At 45.9% G+C, this 18333-nt stretch overlaps 2 protein-coding genes and 1 non-coding gene across 3 annotated transcripts in view; 2 read left to right on the plus strand and 1 right to left on the minus strand.

The window, feature by feature from the left end:
• The window catches only part of LOC311369718 (CLIP-associating protein 1-B-like), a 47885-nt gene extending 40274 nt beyond the window's left edge, over positions 1-7611 (minus strand). The window contains 6 exon segments of the mRNA XM_084487933.1: positions 198-295; positions 2163-2238; positions 2845-2936; positions 3114-3217; positions 3884-3962; positions 6468-7611. Of these exon segments, the coding sequence (XP_084344059.1) occupies positions 198-295; positions 2163-2238; positions 2845-2936; positions 3114-3217; positions 3884-3962; positions 6468-6662 (644 nt within the window). The 5' untranslated portion in view covers positions 6663-7611.
• LOC311369993 (U4atac minor spliceosomal RNA) lies at positions 4326-4454 on the plus strand. Its single transcript, XR_014640322.1, has one exon. It is a non-coding gene; the product is annotated as a U4atac minor spliceosomal RNA (small nuclear RNA).
• Positions 7612-8000: 389 nt separating the features above from the next.
• Positions 8001-16289, plus strand: LOC311369491 (high affinity cGMP-specific 3',5'-cyclic phosphodiesterase 9A-like; the record flags this gene model as incomplete). The annotated part of the gene is made up of 14 exons (XM_084487657.1): positions 8001-8088; positions 8938-9087; positions 9425-9470; positions 9676-9778; positions 10478-10605; positions 11092-11151; positions 12060-12237; positions 12393-12515; positions 12679-12771; positions 13210-13277; positions 13530-13632; positions 14093-14197; positions 15324-15470; positions 16197-16289. 14 exons carry the CDS (start codon positions 8001-8003, stop codon positions 16287-16289), a joined length of 1485 nt encoding a protein of 494 aa, XP_084343783.1.
• Positions 16290-18333: the final 2044 nt, after the last annotated feature.

The following is an 18333-nucleotide window of genomic DNA, read 5'->3' on the forward strand; positions in this document are numbered from 1 at the left end:
CCCTTTCCAATCGAGCAGATCGTCCAAAAAAAAACTCCCGCCTCCGTTCTATATAAAATGACACATCATGAGGCATGACTGTGAGGTTTTTATACTTCAAAAAACGTTTTTTTTTGTTTTTTTTACTTTGTTCCCAGAAGACAGCACTGCCTGCCCTTATTTGGGCAGCCAAACTGCTTCCTGGTCCTGTGGCTCACCGTGACTGAGGCAGGCCCTTCTTCCCCAGGTCCATCCGCACGCGCTCCCCCACGTGGCGGTAGATCTCCACCAGGCAGTTCATGGCACCGTCACGCACCTGGGCCGGAGAGAGGGCGAGAGAGGGCGAGAGAGGGCGAGAGAGAGAGAGAGAGAGAGAGAGAGAGAGAGAGAGAGAATCAACGGACGGTCTAGATGTTAAACCAGATACAACTATGCCAACTATACTGTCCTGTATAGCTCATCTCTGTCCTGTTTCATCTCATCTCTGTCCTGTATATCTCATCTCTGTCCTGTTTCATCTCATCTCTGTCCTGTATATCTCATCTCTGTCCTGTTTCATCTCATCTCTGTCCTGTATAGCTCATCTCTGTCCTGTATAGCTCATCTCTGTCCTGTATATCTCATCTCTGTCCTGTTTCATCTCATCTCTGTCCTGTATAGCTCATCTCTGTCCTGTATATCTCATCTCTGTCCTGTTTCATCTCATCTCTGTCCTGTATATCTCATCTCTGTCCTGTATATCTCATCTCTGTCCTGTTTCATCTCATCTCTGTCCTGTATATCTCATCTCTGTCCTGTATAGCTCATCTCTGTCCTGTATATCTCATCTGTCCTGTTTCATCATCATCTCAGTAAATTTTAATTGTGCAGATGAAAGCACGTAAACAAGATAATGCATTTGTCATTCTTTGTATGAATGCTCATAATGAATAATTGATCCAGGCTACTATTGAGGATACCAATGGGTAATTGATCAGTTTGAAAACTGATCCAAGTTGTCACGAAATGACAACTTGGAAGGCACGACCTATACCTGTGAAAATGTAAACGAAATCATTGTATTTAATTAATCAGACGCCAGTCCTCTGTGGCACTAAACACAACTCTTGTATACTGCTGCAACAAGCAGTTGCCGTGGGTCATATAATCACCTGACTGAACAGTGCAACCAGCAATTTATCAGCCAGAGACAATGTCCACTTCCTGCTAAGTAGTTTACGTGAGTCAGCATTGGGGTGTGCCTGTGTGTGTGCATGTATGCATGTGCATGCATGCGTATGTATGTGTATGTGTGTGCATGAGCATGTGCATGTGTGTGCATGCACGTGTATGTATGTGTATGTGTGTGCATGTGTATGTGTGTTTACGGATGTGTGTGTATGTATGTGTATGGACATGTATGTTTTTATATGCACGTGCGTGTGCCTGTATAAGTGTGAGTGTGCCTGTATCTGTCTGTCTGTCTGTCTGTCTGTCCGTCCGTCCGTCTGTCTGTGTGTGTGTGTCTGTTGGTCAGCTAGCCGATTCCACAAAGGAAGTGTGGGTGTGCTAGACTTCCTGTTGTTCTGGAGGAAGCCTTGTTCCGGTGAGGACAGAGTGCTGCAGCTTATCACAGGACAACAGGCCCCGACACCATCTTACTCCTGACAGCTCAACAGCTAGCCCGCGGTGAGCTAGCCCGCCTAATTAGCCAGAAACCCTCTTAAAAAATATAAAGAAATAGCCTTATTTTTTGCTTATTTCCCCAACAACAAGCGGCTGCATCCAAACATCTACTTTTGCATGTATTTGGTATAAGTATTTGTCTTCAAATTGTATGGGAAGTGTCTTTGTGTACCATGAAAAGCGCTTAAAATGAAACATTGTGTTTCTATAGCAGTTGAAGTCAGCTGATGCACAATCGGGGCTGTGTTCGTGGTTCATAAGGAGTCAAAGCCAATCGCAGCTGCAGTGCCACTGTTTCACCAGTGGGTGGTGCTAACGGATCACCTTTGATGTTGGGTTCTCATAGCAGTCCACTACATGCCGTCGTAGGACAAAAACAGGTGCCTCTCATCACACTAACCACGGTTCACGTACCAGGGCTTAGACTTACCTTCCATAGAAAGAGTAGCCCCATGAACTAAACTAAACTTTACATAAACAGTACATCTACAGTATACTTAGGTTCCAGGCGTACGTACCTGACTCGTGGGGTCCCCAAGGAGGTTACAGATGTGAGGGACTATCTTGCTGAGCGTCAGGCTCTGAGATCCAAATCTGAAGAAGAAAAAGTAGGAGCTAAAACACCATGTCTGGAGACAGAGGCTCTTAGAAAAAGAGTCCGAAAAAGGATAAAAAAAACAACACGGTTTAGACTGGCCACTGTATAAATCCACTGCTACAGGGCCTTGTACACCAGAGTGCATCATGGGATTCTTTTTTTTCTTTTAATTTTGTCACGACCTGAGGCTAATGGAAACCTTGTTCCGTTACGTCCCGCATGAGCAACGCTGTGGCAGTTTCAAAACACTCCCCAAGGACATTTCACGGTTAATTTCTAAACAATGACCGAAAACACCATTACCACCAATGACATTCCTTTGCTACTATACTTCCAAAATGGAAGTGAACCTGACGAAGAAAAAAAGTAGACGCTCTTAGAAAAAAAGAGTCTGAAAAAGGTTTAAAAACAATATGGTATAGATTGTCCACTATAGAAATTCATTTCATTAGCATAGCTACGGTATCATAACCTTTACTTTGGTTTCAGTATCGGTATCAGCAACTGAGAAATCCCATGATGCATTCTGATGCACTGCCGGCTCCCAGAAGGCTTAGCGCCTCGGCGGCGGCGGTGGGGCGGGCCCCGACAGACAGACTCACACGTTGAGGGTGGCGATGAGACACTGGCACAGTCCCTCCCGGGTCCTGGTGTTCTTGTGCTTGAATCCGCCCAGCATGCGCTCCCACACGTACTGAAAACCCAAGCACAAGGGCGGAGTTACACCACGAACGTGTGTGCGTGCATGTGCGTGTGTGTGTGTGCGTGCGTGCGCATTGCCTGAAAAGTATACACAGTGTGTGAGAGTGAATGAGTGTGTGCATCTGTGGGTGTGTGTGGGTGTGTGTGTGGGTGTGTGTGCGTCTGCTACCTGTGGATTTGCGGCCTGGTCCATGATCTTCAGCAGCAGGGCCTGGTCCTGGTCCCGCACTGGGTCCTTAGCATCGCCCAGCCGATCCATCAGGCTGGGCAACACTGAGACAGACAGACAGACAGACAGACAGACGGACAGATTGATGGATGGAAGGCCAGACAGACAGACCGACAGACAGATGGACGGATGGAAGGCCAGACAGGAAAGACAGGACAGACAGGACGGACAGACACAATTAGAAGTGTAGGTCAGCGGTTGCCTGCAGGTATTTTAACACTTTAACGTTTACTTTAACCTCTACATCAGCGCTACGTCTGGTAGCTTTCCAGTTGGCGGCGACAAACAATTGTTTGTTGAAGCGCGGAAGAAGAGTTAAAAATGTGCATTATTTTTATTTTATTTTCATCTTAAAATGATGAAGAATATATGATATATGACATGAGAAAATATTAATGAATTGCAGATCAACCAATATCATTAAGCTTATACTTAATAAAACTCTCTATTCAGGCACTTCATCTGTTCTGATGTACCTCATGGTAGATATAAGTTGTTGAATTAGAGCTTGAACTGATCCAAGCTTTGTGACAATGTCCAATAAATAATATTGCATAGTAACACAAATTTAATTTTGGTAATGAAATATATTTAGTTGTATACATACTATATACATATGTAAGCCAATGTATACATGGTCATGAGCACCCTTTTTATTTTTTAAATACATAAAAAACAAATAGTAAGGATTACTATATTTGGATTCATACCTGTTCCAACCTGATTTCTAAATCTCTCCTGTAGTCTTGTTACCAGGGCTGATAGAATGTCCATTCCAAATAAAACCACCTAAATTATAAAAAGAAAAAACACATTACGCAAGGGAATGAGATTATTACATGAGTATATGTATACAAGTGATGGTTAAACAGCATAAAGCTGCAAAACCGTTTGCCCTGCATTTATTTTGAAATCTGTAGTGACAGCATTGAAAGCGGTCTGCCTGCAAAGGATTCTGGGTAATTGACACACAGCCGGTTCTTTCAGCTCCCTTTATCCCATTACTGAACAAAATGCGGGTTTCACTTCATGACATTTGAACACGCAAATACCGTTCTTTTCTGGCATTGTTTCAAAGTTAACAATGAATGCAACCATGAGTCACATTACATGACGCAACTTAGAGTACCCCTGTTCGGCCGTACCATGCTCACTTTCCTTGTCTTGGGGTGGCTTGAGATACTCAATGAACGTCTCGTGAGAGTAGCTCTGCTAACACCATATCGACACATTCGCATCACCTGAACCTCGTGTTCGGGCTATGGTGCAATTTTTGGAACACTTCTTACGCAAAGAAGATAATACACAATATAAATTAACGTAAATAAACCGCCCACTGGCACCATCTGTCGGCCGCCGACGGTAACAGCGCTGCGGTTAACAACATGAACGCAGCTGCCCACATGCTTTGTGGGTGGGTCATGAATGGCCACATCGTTTCGAGCCGCTCTAGTTACATGTGATGCGTGAGAGTAATGAAATGACAATAGATTCCTCGATTATCAAATCAAGTCCGTTTTATATGCATGGAATGCTGAGATAATTTATGACACACATAAGAACAAAGAGTACTCCGGCAATCACCCAGGAAGAAAGAAAACGGAGTGATCTGGAGTGGCACACCTCAACTGGTAGCCCTCTTTAGGCGTGGCAGTCCCAACGGGCCGCTCGGTAAATGCAGGGCTGCTGCACCCAAACACTAAATCGTCATCGATTTCCTGGCCCCGTTCCGGCCTTCACCATCTGTCTCCACGCCGACCGGACATGTCAAGGTCTGTCCCGGAGCCAGCGGAACGTCAGTGGTGCCGTTACCCACAAATCATGTGGCCTGGTTCTGTTTCTCTTCTCTTCCATCCCCCCCCTCCCCCTGTGATTCTGAGCAAACTCGGAGCATGTCGGCAGCTCACAGGGAAGAAGACACATACTAATCCACTATACATGACCCACATGAACCACACTCTCCATGAAACCATATCCAAGCCTTTTATAAGCGTACAGGCTCGGCCTTACCCTCCCTAAGCCTATTTCTGCATCTCTCTCTCTCTCTCTCTCTCTCTCTCTCTCTCTCTCTCTCTCTCTCTCTCTCTCTCTCTCTCTCTCTCTCTCTCTCTCTCTCTCTCTCTCTCTCTCTCTCTCTCTCTCTCTCTCTCTCTCTCTCTCTCTCTCTCGTCTGCTGACAGACTGGGTGTGACACTGATGTGAGTGAAGGATGCATTTTCTATGTGTGGCAGATAGGGCTTGGGGGAGGAAGAGGGCGGAGGAGGGACAGATGAAACTCAACACAGGCCACGGGCACTAGCTCCGCCCCCACCACAGGGGACCCCCCCGCGCCCTCATTGCGGGTCCCGGTGGCTGTGGCGGAGCAGGAAGAGCTTTGATTGACCGCCGTTAACACACATGTGTGCGCGTGTGTGTGTGTGTGTGTGTGTGTGTGTGTGTACCATCTGAATAGCTCATAAACACACTGCATTAGGACTGTAGAACTTGGAAGCTGGGTTTTAATTCCACCTCTGGCTACCAGTGTCTCAGACGCCTCATCGCTTACTATGCAGTGATGAGTCCAACCGCTTTTTATTAGCAGGACCACAAGGCCTGATGGCCGCACTATTACGTTTGAAGAGGTGTATCATGGGGGAGGGAGAGATTAAATTAATCGGTTCCAGAGTAGTCTCACACTCACACAGGACACTTTGTCCGAAACACCTCAAGTCCTGCCAAGGGGAGTGTGTGTGGGTGTGTGAGTCCAGTGGTTCCTACCCTCCACCTGTAGCACAAGCTTATAGTGATAGATGGGAGGCTAGCTACCCTTAAGCAAGGCAGCGTAACCTTTCAGTAACTTAATGCTGCCCATTGTTGTTGGGTAAACTCAAAGTAAGGAAAGGAGGTCAAAATCAAAAGAAGTGGGTTTAAAAAGGAAGTCAAATCTGAGTTGGAACTCTCCCTGATGTTTACTTTAGAAGGTTGCTCCGCAGGTTTACGCAGGCTGGCATACCAGGGAATAATACACGTGGCTGTGGTTACTGTTTGTTTACATTAGACAATCTGGAACAATCAGCCTAGTTGAATGAACATAAACACATAACACTCAGACATAATGTATATTAATAGTGTGTACTGCAACCAACCACGCCCAGAAAATGCACGTGATTATATCCATCATCCAAGTACAGATGTGCACGTTTTCAGACAATCGGGGTTTTGAACCAACAACCTTCTGATCCAAAGTGCTCGGCCCCACGGGAGAGTTCCAGGTCACTTACGCCGTCACGGTACCAAGCCACCTCATCATCCCACCTTGAAATGACTGTTGTTGACCCAGGAGCTGGCGACGCCGTCCACCATCCGGTCCAACAGAGCCGGGTCCTGCTCGAGGGTCGGGAGCCTCTCCGGGTCCAACAGCAGCTCCGTGAGATCCGGGCCCGTCTGCAGCCGCTTCCCCAGGTCCTTCTGCAGCACTAGCTCCACGCAGTAATCCATCGACACCTCCATTGTTGGTGATCTTTCAATCCGCGCGGTCGGCTATATTTTAAAAAAAAGTCAAGAAACCCTTCCCAGGCAAACGCTTCCACGGGGCCCCCCTTGGCTTACACTTCAGACCCCCCCTAGACTGGGTGACGATGCGGGCCGCCTGGCGTGCTGCTCGCTGGTCCTGGTGGACACACTGGACCTCATCCTCCAGCGTCGCACGGGTCAACCGTCCCACAGGATGATCCAATCGCAGATATTCAATAAATCAGGCAAAGTTTACGATAAACTCGCAATGGATGGGATACTAGACAGCGGCGACCTTTGAAGTCCGCCTGTCTTAAGTCTTTGCATATCAAGCCAAAGTCCCCACGAGATGTGTACTGGGCTTTGTGACGTCACTCGCCACCGTACGAACGGCTGATGTCGGATCCCGTGTGTCTGGTTTACTGTTATAAACACACACGAGAAGCGTCCCTGTGGTGACACAACACAACGGCGGCGGCAGGCTAGCGGACTAGCAGTGCAACACCCGGTTGCTACCGTTAGCTAGCCACGGCATGCTATTAAAAAAAAAAAAAAAAACACAATCCACGTTGAGCGACAAAGGGCTATGCCTGGGTTTAGTTTCCAGGCGCCGTTATCTTTCCACCTAGCCTAGTTGTTGTGGTCTCACCTGCGATCGGCGGCGGGTTTACTGTTCCCAAGCGGGATCACAGCCTGCATGATAAACAGCTCGGGATCACAGAAACCCAGAGCTCGGTCCGTTCCGTAGGAGTCACAGCGGCGCTGCTGCTGCTGCTGGCTGAAACCCAGCATTAACCTTACTTCGGGCCGCTTTTTAGCCTCTGTAATAGGGAGTTGTTAGTGGGTTGCTTCTTTTTGGGGCGCCACCGTAAAGGCGATTGTGCTCAGGACTTTAGAACTTTCCCATCTTGCGGACTAAAAGTCATTCAAAAAAAACATGACTTAAGAATTTGCCATGATGAACCGACATGTCCCATTCAACACGCCGTAGGATTCGGTTTACTGCTTGCAAAATAGCGACACCTACTGGGGAAACGGTTTAACACTGGTCAAATAGTGACAACTGGTGGGGAAATACCAGGTCAACAATGGTAGAACAGCGACACCTGTTGGATAAACAGCAGTTAAACACTGGTAAAATAGAGACAACTGGTGGTTAAACACTAGATTAACACTGGTAGAACAGCGACACCTGCTGGAGAAACACCAAATAAACATTCTACAGGTCTTTGACGGTCAGAGCTATGCGGGGAACGGATTGTCTCTCGGTCACTTGCAGGTGTGCTATACACTAACATTTAAAAGTGTACACAATCAAAGGTTATTGTCTTCAGGATGACCTCAAAAGTGATTTATTTCATGGTGAACGGCCGATTGGAGCATGCAGAGTTCCGGACGGATTGCTCCTCGACAGATGTCAAAGGTAAGACGGCTTCATTCTATAATCCACATATAGTGGATTTTAATTCAAACTTATTTTTGAAAAATGTAAATGACATTTGTATTCACATTTGTTTCAAAACACAATATGCCCCCAGTCTGATGTATTATAATGTTTTTCAATACTCGGGGGAAAAAAAAATCAATCAGCATATTCATGAATCGAATAATTGTCTGGAGTAAAATAGGCATGTTATCCTTAATTAAAATCAGGACAACGTGTACTATTGAAGGACATGCATTGTCATATAATTCTTGCTTCCCAAGTCACTGGAGGCTTGGCTTCTTTATTTTGTTACCCCAGGCTGTCCAAGGTCCAGCATGTGGCACTGACAGCTCCTCAGACTAGAGGGCTGCTCTGAGTGGGGTCAGCCACTATATGGCTGGCTGTCGATAAGTCTTGTTGGCAAGAGTTGTTGAGGTGGGCTTTTAAGGTTTAAGGATTATAAACTAAAACCAAAAACAACGTATTTGAAGAAGATCTTTTACCCTTTAGCGTAACCCTAACCCTAAGGCCTAGTTTATAATGAAATGTTGTGGTTGTTTGATATTACATAAAGAAGACATTTGAAAAGGGATGCTGAAAGGTAGCGTTTTAGTTATGGACTGATATTAATTTATTCATGTCATTATTTTCTTGTTCTCTGAACTAAAAGTAAAAAACGTATGACAGCGTGATTAAAATCCATTATTGTTTACGCCCTCCCCGACCCCCGTTATCAGCTCATAGCGAGGTAATATAGGCTCCGAGGCAAAGTGCGACCTGATTATAGGCTACTTTATTAGGGAGTGGAGTGGATCTTAATAAAGATGTCCGCGGTCTTTGCTCCAGACCTGCTCCGAGCAGCGGCAGAAGCCGGCCCGCACGACACCCTGAAGATGTACCACGCCGAGGGAAACTTGGTCAACATCTCCCCCAACCTGACGGCCAATGATGTCAACACCTGCTACAGACTGGAGGCGGTGGCGTCCGATCTTCAGAGTGAGGCCCCTCCCACTCTCTCTCTCTCAGTCTCGCTCTCTCTCTCTCTCTCTCTCTCTCTCTCTCTCTCTCTCCCTCACCCTCTCTCCCATTCTTTCTCCCGCCCTCGCTTTCTCTTTTTCTCTCTGTCTCTCACTCCCAGCCCCCCCCCCCCCCTTCCCCTTCCCCTCTCTTTGAACAGCCAATAGCTGTGTGTATATTATTGTCCACCTATTGCGTTTAGCAGCACTGATAACTATATTGACCAGAGGGCATTGATTGAGAGAGGAAGGTATTTCTGGATGTATTGGGGTATGATCAGTTAATCTGACTGATTGATGATTTGTACATCTTGTAGATCCGGGTTTAGCCGTGCCAACCAACCTGTGCGACATGGACAACAGGTCAGTCCAGAATGAAATAATCTCTCCCTTTCTTATATATTTCCAATATATCAATGACTTGTTTTTATTGTCTGAACTTACTTGAAATTACTTGACTGTACTAAAAAGTGAAGGAGTGAATACATTAACTCACTCTGAAACTCAAGTCATTTCCGTGTCAAGCATTTCTCAAAAGAACTCCTCAGTGCCAACTTCAAATCCCCAGGCTGGAAAACCAGGAATCGAAGGTGCTTGAAGATACTGGGAAAACCACTGATATTGTGTGCGATCTCAAGAGCCAAGCGGAGTCTTTCAAGAGGAAGCTAGAGGTTGGCCACACACACACACACACACACACACACACACACACACACACACACACACATTATTAATATAATTGATTTCTTAATTGATTTATTTGAATTTGCACAATGAGTTCATTATGATACATACATATCTATCTTAAAACATTGTTTCATTTGTGTCGCCTCCATTTTAATATTATATTGTATATTGCAGTGTAGTGGTAGTACCAACAGTAGTGGTAGCAGTAGCAGTAGCATTAGCAGTAGCAGTAGCAGTAACAGTAGTGGTTGCAGTAGCAGTAGCATTAGCAGTAGCAGTAGCAGTAACAGTAGTGGTTGCAGTAGCAGTGACAGTAGCAGTAGCAGTAGCAGTGGCAGTGGCAGTGGCAGTAGCAGTAGCAGTAGCAGTAGCAGTAACAGTAGTGGTTGCAGTAGCAGTAGCATTAGAAGTAGCAGTAGCAGTAACAGTAGTGGTTGCAGTAGCAGTGGCAGTGGCAGTAGCAGTAGCAGTGGCAGTGGCAGTGGCAGTAGCAGTGACAGTAGCAGTAGCATTAGCAGTGGCAGTGGCAGTAGCAGTAGCAGTAGCAGTGGCAGTAGCAGTGGCAGTAGCAGTAGCAGTGGCAGTAGCAGTAGCAGTAGCAGTGGCATTAGCAGTAGCAGTAGCATTAGCAGTAGCAGTAGCAGAGTGATGATGTATTCATTGACTCCCCCTGCCGCCGGCAGAACGTGGAGCACCTGAGCTGGATCGGTCTCTTCAAGGGGCAGGAGAGGCCCCAGCGCCGGCCCAGCCAGGCGCCCCGGGCCGCACGGGACGAGCAGGCCCAGGTCCGTCGGACGTTCCGCCACATGAGGTGAGGGGGGGGGGGGGCATGTGGGATGCAGGGCGGTCAAACCACGTTAGGACCATGCCTCGGAATCTACTCACACAAATACTTTGGAATGAATTTGGAATTTGTTTTGAGGGAATTCTGCAGGAATTCTGGATGCTGATGATGATGAGATCATCGTCATAAATATACGGCCTGTTAAGCCCTTTGAGACTGTACCTGTGATTAAGGGCTATATAGATGTAATTTAAATTTAAATTGTGATATCAATTTCCTTTTTTTATTTATGTTGTTGAAGTAATGTCTGTGCAAATTATAGCCCCAACGTTTATTCAGATATTTTGCCTGAATTATATATGGTCAATAATATTCTGAGATGTGTTATTAATTGTTCTGCTAGATATCATTGTTTCTCCAGTATAGCATTTTGCCTTGTGCGTTTTGGAGGAAAGAATCCCTAACTAATGTCAGACAATAAACAAACCTCTTGTTACTTGTGTTCTGATGTAGCTCCCTGCATGTTAACGAGAAAGTGAGGGAATACCTGAAGACCCCTCTCTTTGACAACTGGTAAGACACACGCACGCACGCACGCACGCACACACACACACGCACTGTGAGATTCTTAACATCTGAAGCTTAAGTGTTTGTTAAGAATCATAATACTAGATGCACATTATTGTAAATTGTAATCAGTTAGAAGACGCTCTCATCCAGTCCATACGCGACCATTTCTCTAGTCGGCGTTTTGCCGTAGCAGTGTGTACGGACCGTTTTGCGCGAACTGCCCAGGTGCACGACACGCAACAAATCGCCGTATGGACCCCGGCCGCGAGGCCTGTGATGGCTCCGTTTTGGGTCGCACTGTTTAACCTCATACTTTTGAGCTTATACATCAGAATGCATCGTGGGATTTCTTTGGGTTGCCATTTTGCCATGTTTTTTTTGTTGACAGAGGAGTCAAGAGATTCAAGAGTCAAGATTCAAGATTCAAGATTCAAGATTCTCATGTACACAACAATTATGGAAGCTGGCAATGAAATTCTTGTGTCTTAGGCTCCTTCAACAGTGCAATAAAAAAAAAGTATAACACAAGTAACAGAGCTGAGACCTAATAAATAAAATATAAATATAAATATAAACTACAGTACTGACCTGAGTAATTAGAATAATATAAAAAAAAAATAATAATAACTAATCTATAGATGCAGCATAAAATAGCAGGTGTCAAAATGTAAATGTCAACAGGCATTTTTATACAGTTGTTGACGGTTGTAAAGCGGCATAGTGGTGAGCTCCCAATACTACCAACACCATTCCTATGCTCCTATACTTCCTGAATGGTGGCGCTCATTGCGATGTCAGGAAACGATAGGCAAGCCCTTAAAATGAGTGTGTTTTAACTGTCATACAGGGTTTTAACCTGTAGGGGGCAGCAAACTAACACCATAGGTGTGTCGGGCCGTTGGTGTCCTCAGGCAATGGGAGGAGGCCGAGATGCTGGTGCTGCTGCAGGTGATGTACACCGACCTGGACTTCGTCACCGCCTTCCACATCGAGGTGGACGTGCTCCAGAACTTCCTGTTTGAAGTCTACCGCCACTACAACAACATCCCCTTCCACAACTTCCAGCACTGCTTCTGCGTTACTCAAATGGTATCAAAACTTGCCGACGGCCCCCTTGTGGTTCCCCTCGGTTCCTCTCAGACATGCTCACATCAAACCAGCCACTAGCCGTCCACCGCACACACACGCACACGCACGCACGCACGCACACACACAGACATGAACGAGGTCTCCTGTGGTGGCAGATGTACGGGCTGATCTGGCTGACGGACATCCGGAGTAAGCTGGAGAGGATCGACCTGTTTGTCATGCTCACGTCGGCTCTCTGCCACGACCTGGACCACCCCGGCTACAACAACGTCTACCAGGTCTGTGCTGATGAAATCTGATGAAATCAGGCGTGAAAATCAGGCGTAATGAAGTGGACACCGGAAAGGCTTCATCACATGGTGCACATCGTGTTGTAGGCATAACCTAATCTATTCCGGACGTGATAAACATTGAGGTGGATATCTCCCCGAATGTTCCCAGATCAACGCTCGGACGGACCTGGCGCTGCGCTACAACGACATCTCGCCGCTGGAGAACCACCACTGTGCCGTGGCCTTCGCCCTCCTGGCCAAGGTACACCGCCGCGTATATCCCCTCAGAGCGCATGTGGGTTTTTGTCGTGATCGGATGTGAATGCATTGTGCGATCGGAACCCGAACGATCTCTCAGTCTCCACAGAGACTGGCCACCGTTTGATTTCATGGATGTATTACGTTAATTACGGTATATTACAGTATATTAGCCTTTATTATAGTATATTTGGCCGATAATGCATAGTTGAAACACCTATTCAAGTGTTAAAACTATAAAGCTATGCAAAACTCCCAAAATCCGAGTACACCGCCAATCCTGACTTTAACGTAGACGTATATAAAGGTGCTACTACGGCGATAGTAGCACACTATCTGACTGCTGTGTCTTGGCGAGACTCCAAAGTCTGTGTTACTTTGTGTGTCCATCTTTGACAGCAGTGGTGTAAATGCTAAATAAAAGAGTGCTCTTCTGTTACAGCCAGAGTGCAACATCCTGAAGAGTCTTACAAGCGATCAGTATAAACACATTCGAGCCGGAATGATCAAGTAAGGACAGACTTTGCACTGCTACACAATCTCATTTAAGTGTGGTTACTATTATGTATTGACTTTGTGTTGTTGATATTGTGTTTTGATTGAGTCTCATGGGTTTCATGCATGTGTCTGACGACCGGCCCGTCGCTACAGAGCCCAGTGCACGAGAACCATGAACCACAATCAAAACCCAATGTCATCTTAACCGATCGAGGCTTTAGTCATTGAACAAAGTGCTCAGTCTGTTGTTCTGTGTGCCTCCAGGTGTATCCTAGCCACAGACATGGCACGACACAGCGAGATACTCAACAATTTCAAAGCCACGCTGCCTGTGTTTGACTTCAAGACAGAAGGTCACAAGGAAGTGGTGAGGAGGATGTCGTCACGTAGACTCCTTATTCCACTTATCGTTTCCTCAAAAACCACACGCAGCACGTCAACTATTGTACAATGCTTATTAGTTTGGAGGGTGACGGTGCAATCACTTGCATATTCATCAAAATGGAAGCAGATTTTTTTGCTGCTTTTAGCTGATCTTGAAAGTGTTGCAATTCATTCAGAACAATAGTACACACTAACTAATTCTGCTTTCGTTTTTTTTTCGAATTATTACACAATATATTTAATATTTTAATCTTTTTTCTATTTTATAATCACAATATATCACTACATATTATAATACCATCATAAAAAAATACAACAATATAATCACAATATCAGGCAGAAAAAAATCACAAAGGTAATTAGCGACGTTAAAGTCCTGAGAGTGCGGGCCCCCCGCCCCCCCCCGCCCCCCCCTGAGCCGTGTGGACTCTTGTGTCCCTCAGCTGATGAAGATCATGGTGAAGGTGAGCGACATCTCCAACGAGGCCAGGCCCATGGCGGTGGCCGAGCCCTGGCTGGACTGCCTTCTGCAGGAGTTCTTCAACCAGGTGAGCTCCACACCTCCTTTGCACGTCCACACACCTCTCCACACCCGTTCACACCCCCTACGCTAAATACGGACACCGGCGCTTTCGTCCGGTCGGGCGCTTTCGTCCGGTCCCGAACCGGAGCGATACCAGCGGGAGATCGAGGCGGCAGTAGAGGCAGAAGTCCAAACCATTCGTGAATATAGAGAGAGAGTAGTATAATAGTAGGCCTATAATATCTGATATGTATATATATTTTTCGTATTTAACGTTTTATACTTATATTATACTATATACCTGACCTTTTTATTTTATTGTTCACCTGCTTTGGCAGTGCAAATGTATATTTCTCATGCCAATAAAGCTTTTTTTAATTGAAATTTTGAGGAGAGAATCTGCGGGTTGGTGAGAGGTGTCACATGGCACCGCCGCGTACACTTTTTTGCGCCTTTTTTTTTGTTGCCGATTTCGAATGACAAAGGAAAATCATCTCCTCTACAGACGCCATGTTTGCGATTGTCGATGCCGGTCATTTGCGACATGACAGGCGCTGCCCTCTAGAGGCTGTATTGCGTAACATCCATAACAACGCTGAAACCGGACGGAGGTATGAAGGGTAGTCCCGGAGACAACGTTTAGTACGGACGGACGAATTTCGTCTTTCGTATGAATGGGCCTTTACCCTTTTAAAGGAAAAAAACCCAACCCTGTTTGAGCTCTAGGGCCCCGCCCACTATCAACGTATTCTTTGCCACGGGTGGCAAAGAATATTGCCACCCGTGATTCTTTGGGATTCTTTGGATTCTTTGTCCGGACCGTCGTACGGAATGTGCTTTCGGTTTGGTCGCCGGAAAACCGAGAGCATAGGGTCTCCATGTCGACGGGACATCAGGACAACATCTGATGGCGGGAATAATCGAAAAAAATCACGACGACTTGATTTTCACACACACAGCATTGCCACACACGGCATTCCCACACACGGCATTCCCACACACGGCATTCATACACATGGCATTGCCACACACGGCATTCCCACACATGGCATTCCCACACACAGCATCTCGCCCGACCTGTCTTCCTGCGGGACAACCGCGGTACCCCCCCCCCCACCGCCCCGCTTCAGTGTTCCCACGTTTGTTTCCAGAGCGACTCGGAGAAGCTGAAGGGTCTCCCGGTCACTCCCTTCATGGACCGGGACAAAGTGTCCAAGCCCTCCTCCCAGACGGGCTTCATCCGCTTCGTGCTTCTTCCTCTCTTCACGGAGCTCACCAAGCTCTTCCCCTGCCTGGAGGTACACCCCGCCACGCCCTTCAAAAGCTCCTCTTAGCTCCATGCCCGAGCTCTGCTCTGCTGTGGTCCTAACGGATACTAACACCTCATTGGCTGTTTTAAAGTGGCGTTCAGGGTTCACATTTCCACTCCAAACCACAAAAGACTGTTTGTAGTTGGACTAAGTTAGCAGTAGTTAGTGGATTTTTGCTCTCCTCTATGCAACTAACAAGTTTGAGTGGCGTAGTATGGTAGTTAGTTAGCAGTAGTTGTGGATGTATGCTCTCTTCTACGCAGCTAACTAGTTTGAGTGGCGTAGTGTGGTAGTTAGTTAGCAGTAGTTGTGGATGTATGCTCTCCTCTACGCAGCTAACTAGTTTGAGTGGCATAGTGTGGTTTAACACTGCTTTTTATCAGATTGTTTTAGGAAGGCCACGGCCATCTTGTCAGCTGTTATTGAGTGAAAGGCGCTGTGAGAATATCGGTTTCTTGTTGAACGCGCCTGAATCTGGATGAGACCGTTTCGATTTACAACCGCTCCCGGCTCAGTCTCTTTCCTGATTGGTTCAGGGAATCCATTATCCCTGTCAATCAAATGGTTATCAAATGCAATCCGCGAAGAAACGTAGGGAGGGAGGGAGCAGAGAGGGAGGCATTTTTGACATTTCGTTCTCTCTCTTTACAACTTGTGAATGTCACCTACTGCAGCTTTAATCATTCACCGGCTGGCTTTAACATTGTTCCCTAGCAACATATCTTGGAGCCGGTGCGGAAGGCCCTGGACTACTACTCAGACCTGGAGAAGGAAGCCCAGGCAGAAGGAGGCTGTGCCAAGCCATGATGAGGGCGGAGCCAGACCCCCCCCCACACACACACACACACACACACACACACACACACACACACACACACACACACACACACAGTAACACAGACACACAGTAACACAGACACACACACACACACACACACACACACAGTAACACAGACACACAGTAACACAGACACACACACACACACACACACACAGTAACACAGACACGGTAACACAAACACACACACTTACACGTTGACCCCCTCCGAATGAAGTCCCTGTTTGAGTAGCTGTCCTCAGGTTATCAAGTGGCTAACATTTGAGAAAAACTACTAGAACCATAGTGCGTTTTAGCTTTACTTTAGCATTTAGTATCCTTGCACTACCCCGACCATATTCCCTTCACTCACTAGGCCTGGAATGAGTCTGTTAAGGGGCGTCATCCCTCAAACCTTGCTTCGCAGCCGATTGGATGAGCTTCAGCGGGGCTGGGCTGGGGCTGGGGCCGGGGTTGCTCATTGGCCGACAGAATTAGATGGAGGCCAAGCTGCCCGGGCCGGCTGCCCCCTGGGTAACAGACCGGAGGTGAGCTTGCAAGATTCAGACTGGCTTCCAATTCACATCACCAAGGTCAACAGACGGCCCCTTAGTAAGCCATGATCAACTGAGCACATCATTATTGATTTTATTTGTGGAATTGATTGATAGATTGATTTGTTTTGATATCAGAAATGTATGTCTAGTCATAAGCCCCTTTTACCCATAAATCCTGCAATATGGGTGTCAAGTAGATCCGGCGTTATGCTGGCGTTGCTTTTATTTACGTTGGATTCATTATTATTATTTGACCATTCAAGGCTTGAATTGAAATGACACCAGTCTTCAATGTCTTAAATCAGTATGATTGCTCTTTATACTGTAAGCCATGGGCAATATATTTATTCATTAATTGTACCACTTCAATTGTTTATTGTTGATGTTCTTTTAATTAAAAAAGGTTGGTTCATTGTTCTTAAAACTGTCTATATGTCAGCATTATTGCCACTTGTAATGTTAACATGACAGTCTAGCTTAACTTCCTACCTTTGTGTCATACATAAGGATTTACTGGCAATTTATTTTATTTTTATTCAATTTATTTATCTAGCAATGCAGATTGCAACCAATGAAAAAACGAGTGTAACTACAACACCACACACACACACACACACACACACACACACACACACACACACACACACACAGTAAGAGAGGCGAGTTCAAGTTCCTGTGGTCAACAATACATCAGTCACATCACGTCTTCTTCTTGGCCGTGGTCAACGGCACTCATTGCTGCACTCTGCTGACTGATAGGAGTCTCATCAGTTCACGGCTGGGTGCCCTGTAGTGGCACATCCTCCTGCTCCTTCGTCTGTGGTCCTGCTTTAAAACAGGCAAGTTCAGTTAAGCCCAGAATACAATCAAATGCTAGTTCCTCTTTTTTTAATTTTTTTTTATTTATTGATGGAAATTGGTGATATACAAAGAGTCAAATGGGAAGAATTAAAGGTGCAATCTCCATGTGTCTATGTATCCAGTGTCTGTGGGAAAGTTTGAATTATAAAGTGAAATGAAATGGGAAGTAAATATATAATTGATGTGTTTTGGGTCTGAAACTAAATTACCTTGCTCACCTTTAACCTGGGGGATAAGGCGAGATGCAGCCTGCCGCTTTAATTGGTGAGCAAGTAAACGACTACATTCATCCCCATATTCATAGGAGGTCCCACGAGTTTTTAGTTGCACTGCGTGTTTCGTAGTTAGAATGTTCAGTTTAGCTTCCAACTCTATCCGTTTCTTATGCAACTAAGCATTGGGGGACTCTGAATAGAGCCGGTCAAGTTTATACATAGTCAGTTAAGTTTTAGACTTCCTTAGATAGCTCCCTTTTGGTAAACGCCACATATGAAGTGACGCTTTCCCCTGGGGTAAGCTTTGAGCGATTCCCACAGTAGTGAATATGAAGTGTCCTCTTTTTTTATTTATGCTGATATATATATATATATATATATATATATATCTATGATGGTTG

Source organism: Micromesistius poutassou, assembly GCF_964030765.1.
Source record: "Micromesistius poutassou genome assembly, chromosome: 24".
NCBI lineage: Eukaryota > Metazoa > Chordata > Actinopteri > Gadiformes > Gadidae > Micromesistius > Micromesistius poutassou.